This window comes from Neopsephotus bourkii, unplaced genomic scaffold (genome assembly GCF_033783945.1).
Source record: "Neopsephotus bourkii isolate Nb327-2 ecotype Australia unplaced genomic scaffold, CSIRO-AGI_Nbou_v1 NB_707, whole genome shotgun sequence".
Taxonomy (NCBI): Eukaryota; Metazoa; Chordata; class Aves; order Psittaciformes; family Psittacidae; genus Neopsephotus; species Neopsephotus bourkii.
Window position 1 is genome coordinate 48,502 of NW_026901206.1, and position 12,526 is coordinate 61,027.

A 12,526-nucleotide genomic window follows, 5' to 3' on the forward strand; every position below is an offset into this window, starting at 1 on the left:
GAGGACATTATATGGTGAAGCAGTGGATCAATATAATTTTATGAGACTATTCATGTTTTATTACAGTTTATTGTAGTAGACAAATGCAGTACCCTGAGCAATATATGTGTTTTGGCAGCCTAGAAAGACCAAGATTTATACACACCCAGATGCAAAATGTTTTCAGAGCTTTATATCATCACTACACGTTTTGGAAGCCATACTACCTCAGCATCTTTTATTTGAAAGGACTGCCAAGCTAAACTGCTCAAAGATCCATCACAGCTCTGCATTTCCTAACTGCAGTGCACCGTACCTACAGACTTCCAGGGAAAATACAAAGGTACAACTTAATCCCAAACTGCTCTGCTGGGTCAGACTGAACAAAGCACAACAGATGGCTATAAAAGACAATTAGCTGCTGTTGTTATGTCTCTGATTTTAGCCAACTGCTAATTAGGAAAAGAATCAGGCAAGTAGGCAAGGGATGTTTTCTCTTCATACATCCTAACTTCTGACTAAGCACAGCTTTAGGGACTTTCTGAGTGGGAGGCTGCATCTGCATCATGGTGTTCAGATTGCTTTGGGTGGATCATTTTACCATGAATTTATCTAACTGCTTCTGGAGCTCACTTGTATTTTGGGAGCCAAGTCATTCTGTAGCAGCAGGTTCTGCAATTTACTTTGTGGATCATTTAAAAAGCATTTCCCTTTTGAGATTTTTATGTGCTTCAAAGTAATTTTGTGAGTTCTCATGTTATGAGAAACACTTGAATAGCAATTTCTTATTTGCCTCCTTCAAGAAATTAATGATCTTATACACCCATCAGCTGCCTCTTTCTTCTGAATTAAAAACTCTTTCTGATTCAATAATATATTTACCTATTTAAATAGATCTGTTGAATATGTATGTAAGTATTCTTTTATTGCCAGTATTTTTCATTGACTTTCTTTGTATCTTTGACTGCTTTACCTTATCAATTGTTTTAAACATAGTTTCAGTCATAAAGGGCCGGATGATGCCTTCTTCATCAGCAGGTTAGGAAGTTTCCGAACGCACCTTCTTATGCTGTGTGTTGTTACCATGTTTGGGAAGAGGTATAGCCTTAAGTACTAATAAAGCTGCTGCATTACATTCCTTTAGAGTCTTCTGTACTTAGTCCCTTACTAAGAAGGATGACAGCTAGGTAAGGTTGCTGGTTTACTGAGATCAATGCTACTGTCTCATAAAGTCTTTAAATGTTGCCAACAGAGTTTTTGGAAGAGGTAATTGCATATTCAGTTCTTTGGATCACAGGACATCTTTTCTTCTTAGTTTGGTCAGTGCCTATGAGCAGATCCTCATCTAAGACTATTCCCAAGCATAATTTTAAAAGAAAATAATATATAACATAACTTATAAGTAGGTACATTTCAGGGCTCTGATTTCAATGTAGCATCTTCTTTCTGACTACATTCACTGCACAAACTTATCTGGAATATTGGATATTAATATTTCCTTAGTACAGAATAAACCCACAGGCTCACGCAGCTGGTTTCCCCTAACTTAACTAAAAGCCAGAATCTCAGTGTTCAAACAGCACACCAGCCATTGTCAGTGCTGTTAGATTCAATACACCGTGCCACTTTATTCTTGGGCTTCAGCCTTTCTTCTTAACTGATGCCTTTCTACTAGAGCAAACACAACCACTTCATTTGTCACCAGTTTGGATGCTGCTCTTTCCTTCCTTCATAACTTCGTAACTTCACATCAGCCCTTCAGCTTACGCCAACTCATACAACAGCTATAGTAACTATGTGCATTTTGAGCCTTGCAACAATTAGAATCATGAAACCCCTATACAATCTCTACTTTTATCGAATGTTGCATCCTGTAAAAGCTTTGTGTGATCTCAACATGGGAATTTCCTGACTTTTAGAGAGTTACTTTACAGAATTAATGTTAACTGACTGCCTTAATGGCAATATTTCTAGTTTTTCTTATTTTTATTCCATACACAAACTAAATTTGACTTAAAAATCAGTTTCACTTCAGCACTACAGAACCAGTCACCGTTAGAATAGGGATGTGGACAATTTCAATTCTTAAACTACATAGATTATTCCACTTGCCTTACCACCTTCCAGAGCCTTTCTCTACTAGTTGTCTCGTATAAGAAGGCTGAGGACTGAGCAGAGGAGGGGGTCACCCAGCACATGGCACACAATCAAGGTCTCTATGTGCAATGGCTTTAAGCATAATAATATATGGTCACAGAAAAAGTATTTTTTTTCTTCTACAGTTGTCTTTAGAATAGTGAAAATATGGGGGGGGGGGGGTTGATAGTGAAATGAACTGAGATAAAATGTTCAAATATTTAAATATTTTTGAAGTTCATTCCCATTTTTTAACTTACATGGATTTTTAATTTAGCTCTGCACTATATCTTAGGATAGACATGAGTTGTGTCCATGTCTGTGTAGAAGTCCTAACTTCTACTACATCCAGACTACCGGGCTTTATACCCGTATTCAGGAATTAGCTTTAGTAGAGCATCAAAGAGGCAGGGACGTTTGAGCCCAGAGTGGATAGGCCAGGCATGACCTGCCTTGCTTTCAAAACCAGGACCTGAGCTCCAAAAACACATAAGCATTGTGTTTATACTGTAGGGGTTTTGCTTGAAACCAGAACACTGGGGAAAGGACAATGAAAATATAAAATCTCATTTGAATGGAACGTCAGGTTTTCATTTCCTATATGATTTAGAATCCCTTACGGTAAATCACACAGAGAGAATCATTTGGGTTGGAAGGGACCTTCAAAGGTCATCTAGTCCAACCCCCTTGCAATGATCAGGGATCTTCAACAAGATCAGGTGCATTGCACACTTTTGTGTTATCACATCCCTGCATTCACATAGATGTCTCTCCATTGAGGCCACACCAAGCTTCCCTTGCAGATGAAGACACGGAACTTTGTGGCTTTTTTCTGTTAAAATGAGATATAAACCAGCCACTCAAATGGCACAGTCATTTTGTGAAGAGACATGACAATCAGAGATTTCAGCCTCTGGTCCTCTGACCCTGCAAGGAGTCAATGGAGATAACTTGACAAAAGCCAGCCTATTGGCCATAGAGCTACATCCACTAAGCAAGGGCCTGCAGAGACACAGGAGAAATATATGGAGAGGTTACAGACTGAGAGGGCTAGCCTCTGGTAGTCAACTACTGTCTCATACAGAGGTCAGGCAGAAACAAGTATATGTCAAAGCAGTCACCCTCATGCTCATCTCCTTGTTCCACACCAGGCTCTGAATACATGCTTTTGTACCATCTTCCAGTCCCTTGGCTTTTATGAAATGATGTAAAACAACACTTCATTACTCTCAGCTTTTCTATCCAAAGATAAAAATAGCAGCATCTTAAATTATGCTTCTGATAAAAAACAGAGTGTGCAGTCTTTCATTACCCAGCTTGTCAGGAGTTAGCTTGTGCTGCCTGGCAATCATTTAACAAGTGATGTCAAAGAGTCAGATATGCCTCAAAGTTTCTGGAAACTCATTTCTCAGCCTGGATATCTTTCTTCACTGTCCATTTAACAAGAGAACCCTCTCACTTTCCAGTATAGCAACACCCCTCATATGGCCTGGCTACTGCATGAGACCTGCGTTTCATTCCAGCTTTGGCCTACAAAGAATGGAAATCCTAGTTCTTTGTTCAGAGGCAAACTAGGGTGCCTTTAACACTTAGCAAACAACTCGACAGCCTCCAAAAGCACATGGCTTCAAGCCTTGCTGTGGAAAGAGCTTGCAGGGATGTTTGCATTATAATTCTGTGACTCTGTGTTTTGATTTCCAGTTTGCATAACATGACTGTAATCTGCACTGGCAACTAGCACTCAACATGTTGAAGAATTCAAGAACTCTTTTCACCCTATGTTCACAGCCCACTTGAACTAAAAACGTGTAGAAACATATCAAAACACATTTCTATTTCTAACTATGCATTAAAAAGTCTGTATATATTAATTTTGTGTGTGTGCATACATATATATATGTATGTATACATGCACATTCAGGGAAGAGGGCTTTTCTTTGCTTCTTAAGATTAAAGACTGGAAGAATTATGCAGACAGCTGCTCAGCAAAACTGACTTACTAATGAGTCATATCTGCCATCCTTTTCAAGACAAAAGCTGTCATTCAGATGCATTCAAGCTAGCTAGGTTCTAGGTCCTATAAAACTGTTCATCTGAAGTGCATGTATCATTTAAAAGCCCCAACACCAGAAGCAGTCCCAAAAATTAGAAGCCAACCTGTCTGGACAAAGGAGTGACAAGGGCAGTTAGAATTGATTTAGTATTCTTCCCAAAGCCTGCATTGCCCTTATGCTTGCATAGGATAAAGACTGTGCCTAAATGAATCCCTTCTGGTTTAAGTGTCATGTAGAAAAGAACCACAGAAAAGTGAAGAGGGGAGCTGGCCTGTCACTGGAGGGAATGCTTCCAGGCAACAGAAATTCCTTCCTTCCAGGAGATAAGTGCAGAGCCAGAAGAGGGGATCTGCCTGTAAGAGGATGGCAGGAACTGGAACAACCCTAAGCAAGGAGTACACACAACCCAAAGGCTTCTGCAGCACAGCCGGACTTGACCACAGCATGTGGGTATCTGGTGTGGGTAAGGTTATGTGAGACCTATAAATATTTATAATAATGCTTATAGTAATATTTATAGTAATATTTATAGTAATATTTATACTTATTTATAGTATTAAATATCCCTCTAATCTGGGGACACGTAGAACTTGGGGGGGGGTGTTACTGTAGAAAGAGACAATAGCATCTGAACATTTATTGCAGACAAGAGTGAAGCAGAAAGGAACACCTAGACTTACAGACTCAGGGGGAGGAAGAGAGAAACAGGCTCTTACTGCACCAGTTAGGAACCCTGTACACTTAAAGTTAAGCACACATAAGCTCAAGTACTTCAACAGGCAGACACTTTACTGAGGACAGGCACTTGCATAGGGTAACAGCACAAACTACAGCTCCTGTGCTTCGTGTTATAACTACTTTAAAGGTTATTCACTTCATGTTGCTTTGAATACACCAGTGGGCAGCTCTGCTACTGGTATTTGCAATTTGTCATAAGCTTCACATCTGAAATGCAGAAGGTACCTAAAGAAAAATGATGGAATGGTATTTTGGATCCGCAGATAAATAAATAAAATAGGCTGCAGCATCCATTTATGCTGGTCTATCAATCTTTTCCAGGCTTCAAGTATAAACACCTGCTGCTTGCAGGTCAGGAGCCAGGCTTGGGATGCTTCCTGCTTCCGTTGGGAGAGGCTGGAAGAAACTGCAAAAGGGAGGGGCTAAGAACATTTAGATTGTAAACTGGTCTGTTCCAACTCCCTCACAAAGTTCCTGCTTAGAGGACACTTAAGCTCCAGGAGCTTATTTGGCTGAAATAAAAAGCATATTCCTGAGGATGCGCAAAATTAGTTTCTTGGGGCTAGAGTGCAAGTTGTTAAAAACACCACGAACAGACACAAAGTAAGCTCCTGGTGGAAGTGCAACTTAATGCAACTTGTTACCTGGAACTATAAAAATGAAGCTACAGAAAACACGTATTTTAAAGTAAAATAGTTTTACATGAAATGAATCCCATCAGAAATCACGCTGACATTCCGGTGATGCCAGCTTGATGAAAGAAACACTGCTCCCATGTCATTCATAACTGTGTCAGGCTTCCCTCAAGAGAGATAAAGGAAAAAAACACATTTTTTCCTCAAGGGAGATAAAAAGAAAACATATTTCGGTCTCATTCACAGTCTAAGAGATTAATGGAAAGAAAAAGGAGAATGCAGATGATGCAAACGTAAGATGGAAACAAGCACGGGACATGACCACAAGCTCACACTGAATGCAAGGAGATCAACTTGTGGGATCAAGGTCAGTTCAGCTAACCCTGGCAGTTCGTTCAATCTTTGTTTGTTTGCTTGTTTTAAATGCAAGCACATTTTTGTGGGCATTCAGTTGTCAGAAGACGCCGCATCCCTTAAAAAGGGGCTGGGCTTAAAACTCTACAGGAGCCCCTCAGTGCTGAGACAGCTTGGGGCAGCACCCTGAAACTTGCTCAGGTTTCAAAACGAAGGCTTTAAAAGGCAAAAGTGATCACAAACAGCACTTGGAACACATTAAAATACTGTCTAGTGTGATATTACTATTTCCAGTTGTTAGGGCTTTCAGAATGTGAAGGATATTTCTGCTGAAGGAACCAGAAATGAGGTGTTTTCTGTTCTTAACTTCGGTTCCAGTGCCTCTTTACCTGAAAACTCATTTAAGTTTCAGAATTAGCTCACCAAGGTAACTAAAATAATTCACACCAGCTTATCTGGGCACTCTAGATATTTAAAATAACACATCTGAAATGTGTCTTATTTCCAATTTTTATATGCAAAAATAATACACTAAACAACTTGATGCTTGGGGATTAAAAGGATTTTGTTTTTTCCATTACAGTTTATAAAGGTCAACATTAAAACAAATAACTGCTGAGCCATATGTAATTGGTGATATTTACACAAAAAAAACTCTTATCTTTGTTTTAATCAGCTTTCTCTTTGGCAGGAGGACAAATACTTGTCTCTCATTGCCAAGACATCCCACAATGCACAATACTGAACACATCCTTACCTCCTAGGAACAACATGAGTTCTGGGTAGGGGGAAAGCAGATTCATTGTTATCTCATACACCCACTCTGTGTACAGAATCCCCTATAGAGGGAATGAAGTGCATGAAGCAACAATAAGGACAACTCTACGAAGCTGCTGGGTATTACATTCAGTCAGTCTCACCCATTCCCAGAGACAAACAACCCCAGAAGATGACATGAATGTACATGCATGGATTTCATGTGTGCAGGAGGACATGCATGCAACCTGAACATCAGCACTGTAACCCAAGGTCTCTTTATACATAAGTACATAATAGAATCACAGAATAATTAGGGTTGGAAAGGACCTTAAGATCATCTAGTTCCAACCCCCCTGCTATGGGCAGGGACAACTCACACTAAACCATGTCACCCAATGCTTTGTCCAACCTGGCCTTGAACACCGCCAGGGATGGAGCATTCCATAAACGCATAAGGATTCCATAAACAGAGCAGGAGATTTTTCTGGGTACTTGGCAATACACTTTGTGCGTCTGAGTTTGGAAACTGCCTCCAACATTTCCAGTAGTTAAGCAGCAAGCCTGCTATAGGGAAGTCAATATACTAAAAAAGAGCTAGAACTGGATTGAAATAATATGATACAAGTTCCCTAATTAGGGATTTTTTTTAGTTCTTTAATGCTTATTGTCATTTGCATGTGGATAGCTGGATTAGTCCCAGGTTTCTGTTTGCTTCTGCAGATATAAACCTCAGCAATGGGGAAAAACCTGTAACATGCAAGATGTAAAATGTCCCTCATGTAAATGAAGATCAGGTTTATGCATTTTATCACATGTACATAAAATCCACACACTCTGAACTATGTTTACTCTTTCATTCTGCCACCTGGCAGTTACTTCACATTGCATGGCAGGGGCAAGTTGAGAGCAGGCATGGATAGAGAAAACAAAACACCATCCATGATTAACTGTCAAGAGATCTTCTTTCAAAAGAAGGAATAGTAGCAAAATACATGGCCATATCCCTTTCTACAGCTTTACAATGCATTGGATATTATATGTAACCTTCAGCAAACCCACGTTTGCTCATCTGTTAATAACTGAGATCCTTTCAAGACCTTCCAACTGAAACTAAAAAATGATGTTTAACATCAGACCATGCACAGCTTGTGGGTCTGTCATATCCTCATTAGACTCACCAAAGTAATGTTTGCACATTCACCAGCTTCCCTCCTAGGACATTTCTCTAGGTGTAGATTTCGATATACTACCACTGATTGCTGTGCACTGCCCACCTCTGCACTCTTGTGCACAGCGTGCAGTGATTCACTTAATATTGTTGATACTGGCTTCAGGCTACAAGCAACTGGAGTTGAAATTGCCTGGGAAAAAATGGCCTCTTGGGTGTACAGATATGCTCTGTGTGACTTTTGCACATTATAAGTATGGTACTAAATAGAAGTGCTCAATAGATATGAAAAGAATGATGTACCTGGACGCAGGTCTCGGGGTCATACACTGATGTTGCCCATTGCAGGTGTATTTCATTGCAGTGAGGCAACAAGTAACTGAAGTGGTTTAGACTGAAACTGATTTGCAACACTGGGCCATGAAAGTCAGAGATGGAGAAGGCCGTGAAGACCATCTCTTTGACAATGCACAAACAATGCTGCTGGACTGGGCTGAAAACTGACCAACAAAACTCAGGTCATTTTTCTGAGGCAGCTGAGGCTGTCATCATCAGAGCACTCATTAACTTTGCACATTTGCTATGCTGCATAGCAGCTCTCCATAGCCCCATGTTTCATATGGGTATCAAGCATGTAAAGTCTATAAGAGTATAACTTTCACTGAGTACACCTAGAGGAGCTACACAGTCACTGTGAAAATACCTAACTTCAGGAATTCAAAACCCAGGGAATAAAGCCATGTGTGCCAAAAAGTTGGCAACAGCATATATATTGTTGTGCCAGGAAGGCTTTTGGTGATTAGTGAGATGAAATAAGGATAGAAAAGGCAGGAAGGGAAAATTCCTTATCCTTTGTGTGTTTATAGAAACACACAACTCTGTGTGGTAACCATCTCTGTGGCAAAGGGGAGATTTTAGCAGCGGTGCTGGAAACTGGATGGCCCCTGGGTGGTAGTGAACTGGACCTTCATTCCTCTTGGACAATCTTTTTTAGCTGAATTTGTGCTCTCAAACTAGCCTCCCTAATTTGCACATTGACTAAGCCACCACATATTGTCTTGTTGGTTAGCAACCTTGGCATAGTCAGAGTAAGGATTAAATGACGTATCAGAAGTTGTGAGGATTGAAAAAGCCTGGCATGATAAGTACCTTGAGCAATGACTAGCACAAACCAGAGCCAAACCAGTTTCTGGCTTCCCAGAACATTACATTCAAAAGGAAAAGTTTATAATGGATTTTATTATAGTTTGACTCAAGGTAAATTCTTGATTAAAGAAGACATTTCTGTCTGTAAGCTCTGTAATTTTCCTTGCACACACTAATCATTCCCGCTTCCCACTGCACTAGTACATATTAATTTTCAGTTTTATAGCTTTCAGTGAATTCTTAAATATCATTTACTTTTTTCCTCACACGCACTGTTTATTTTTATTCGTCGAGACAGCCAACAAAACCTGCAGAAACACTGCATTATATTGTAACAGCATTCAGACATAAACCCAGGGAGACAAAATGTATTCCAGTAATTTAGCTTCTGTGACAAAGTAACTAGGGAAGAAATATGACCTCATGGTGAAGACAGCAGCCTAGACTTGGAAAAATGGATTTGAGACTCTCTTTTACCCCTGCTTTCTGATTTTACTTTAGGCAAATCACTTCATTCTCAACCCTTAAACAACTTGATGTAATGCGTTATCACTTCTTCTGCATGAAGAAAGGCACCCAAATGAACTCTCTATGCCTCAGCTCTCCTCCCATAAAAGGAGAGTAGTGGTGCTCATCTTCACAGAGGAGCAGATGGGAACAAGAGGAAATTAAGTTTCTCATTTACCCCAACAGCAAGCAGAGCAAACTCTTCCCACAGCTCTCTCGCATCCATGTGCTGTGGGAGGCTGTATCACCCCCCCTCCTCTGCTTCACAAGCCTGTGCCCTTCTGGTCATGCCAAGATCGCTAGTGAAGATGGGAGGTAATGCTGATACAGGTACCTGTGCTCTGATGGTTGTACTGAAACTGTCATTTATTTTACACAGAGCATCAAATGGGCACTGAATGCTGATGAAGTGGGGGTTTTTGTTACCAATCCGTGCTTCTGGGTAGGGAATCATAACTGCTGAAATATCTAAACACTCCAGAGCAAATTTCAACAGTTTTTTGCCTTAAGGGCCATCTTATAGATGATGCGAGACAATACTGCTTTGAAACTTCTATTTTTATCTTCACAAGAACAGAATCTGACCTAAAATTTCATATGAGGATATTTATACTAGCTACAAGAGATTTGTTTTAATCAGAATGTGCTTGAAAGATTATCTCACATTCTGCTGGTAGACCCACTGAAACACAGTTATTACACAGCATAGAAATTAGTATCAACAACACCTCCTCAGGCATGCCTAGTCAGGACACAGGGAGGTAGGAGCTGCCTGACAGTCGCTTAAAGGGTAGCAGCTTTGAAACGCATTTTAGCAACAAGGCAGGGGAGAAATCACAAAACACAAGATATCTCTCCACTTTGCTTTTAAAGTTCAGAAGTAGTGTGCCATAAAAGTGATCGGGTGCTTTGGGTTTAAAACTGAACAAACTCAGGTGCTGATGCTCAAGGCAGACTATCTAAAGGGGTGAAATCAGCTTCTAAACTCTCAGTCATATCTGCAGTCAAAAGCCACTTCCAGGAAGCTTTGCTCTCCATGTTCATGGTAGCCAGGGTCTGGATGCCCACCACCCTCTCCAGCTCTGCCCTATCCCATCTCAAGCTCTGCAAACCCAGATGGCCCCATGGCTGTTGTTTATGAAGGGTCAATCGTCTCCAGCTCTTGACTGGTCACTCCAGCCCCGTGTTTCATTGTCTTACCCCCAGAACTGACATTTATTTGGCAGCCCCCTGCAGTACAACCAGATATTCATAAGAACATGGGATTTAAGTTAGAGGGATTTCAGAATGCTCTAGATCTATCTCTAGCAAATATTTTGTATGGTTCTGAGGCAGGTGATCTGCAAGGGTAAAGTCATGTCAGTAGGAACACACCAGTGTCCATCAGTTGTGGATGCGCCTTTAAGAAGTGGAGAAAAAATGAGATCTATGATTAAAATATCAAGGCCGTGGTACTTTCCTGTACTTAAAACAAAATCAATGAGAAGAGACATACAGCTGGAAGGAAAGCTAGCTTGATATAATCACAGTAAATTAGAAGTCTTTTAAGGCAATGGATGGTGTATTTTCTTCCTCAGAATCAGGGATTTCAAATATTGACAGACCCAGCAAGGCACAATCGATAGATCAATTCCTTTGTGAACTATTAATTATATAGATAGCTGACGAATAATCATTTAATTAGCATAATGGGAGGCCTCAGTGAAAAGCCTGTCTACCAAGTGTACTGGACCTAAAAATAGCAATCGTCTTTCAATCGTGAGGCTTTGCATGAAAATGCTATTGCTCAACTTCTGGTCTTAACACTTGTCACATCGCTCGGCCAATCCAGAGCTTTGCTAATGAAGCTTTCCCCCTTTACCACAGCAGTGCTGCCATATATAATCAGTTCCTCTAAGCCATGGCGACAAGGGTTCGGTAGGGATTACCTGGATCAGTTCATCAAGCTCGGTTGCATTCACGCAGGAATGCTGGGATACAAACGTCTGCTTCTGAATCACGATGGTGGTTCTCTGGGAGGTCTCATAAGGCTGCTCCAGGGCTTTAAATACTGTTGCTCCAATAATTAAATACACGACTACCACCAGGAAAATTGTTGAGACCGTCTTCCATTTCATAACATTAATGGCCGAATCACTTTCCTCCCGTGAAGAGAGCACGGTAGGCTTGGTGGAAAAGGATAGTCTCGGTTTGGAGTTCTGAGTGGCCGATTTGGGATCCAGCAAGTCAGGTGCCGCCACTGGCAAAACAGAAAAGGGAAGTTAATTTTTGCAGCCCCACTTGGATATCAGCAACTGAACTTCTTGCCAAGGTCGCTTCTAACTGGAATTCTTGAACTGTTGAATCTTCCCCTTAAATCACACGGCTCCTCACAACAAACCTGCTGTTCTGAGTAGTGTGATCCATTTTACAAGCACATCTGCAACGTTTCCTATATGCATCTGTTCCCTCATGATATTCAACCATTTCCAAGCTGCAGATTTCCCCTACACTCTTGCATTTCATTACATTACTGTAAGGTGGTATTTTGCTGCAGAGATTCTTTACACTCGCTGCTCTCTTAAGCACTGCTAAGCAGCTTTCCAGCTGTGTTCTACTTTGGCATTACAGAAGTAGCAGAAACATACAAACCCTTCCTTCCCTCTTCTATTTTGTCCTGTGTGCAGACAAACGCTCTCTGAGAACACGATCACATCCAAACTCCCTAGACACGACCATAAAAACAATACATTGCGCATCATACCAGCCTTGAAGTGTTAATTGCATATCAGTTATACCTCTCAGAACATAACAGTAAACCATATGTGTACTTACTGGAAAAGTCACCCATATTTTAGAGTGTGCATTTTTATTTACTTAAAATAATGTTTTAGTTAAACATTTATACATTAAAAAAAAAGTATTTTATTGACATAAAATAATTTCCTAACCCCACCGGGTTAGGAAAAGAGCAGCTGAGCGCGTTGTCAAGTACCTCAGTAATCCATGTGACTACCAGCAACTCTATGGGCACTAAAAACAAATCCACCACATCAAGCGCAGGTAAAGGT

The 12,526-nt window shown here is 40.6% G+C and overlaps 1 protein-coding gene across 1 annotated transcript in view; it reads right to left on the reverse strand.

Annotated features, from left to right (window-relative positions):
• KCNK2 (potassium two pore domain channel subfamily K member 2) overlaps positions 1–12,526 on the reverse strand; it is a gene marked incomplete at its 3' end in the record, with an annotated part of 88,270 nt that overhangs the window by 48,497 nt on the left and 27,247 nt on the right. Inside the window, exon 2 of the mRNA XM_061353921.1 lies at positions 11,405–11,715. Within this exon, the coding sequence (XP_061209905.1) occupies positions 11,405–11,715 (311 nt within the window). The remainder of the gene's footprint in view (positions 1–11,404; positions 11,716–12,526) is intronic.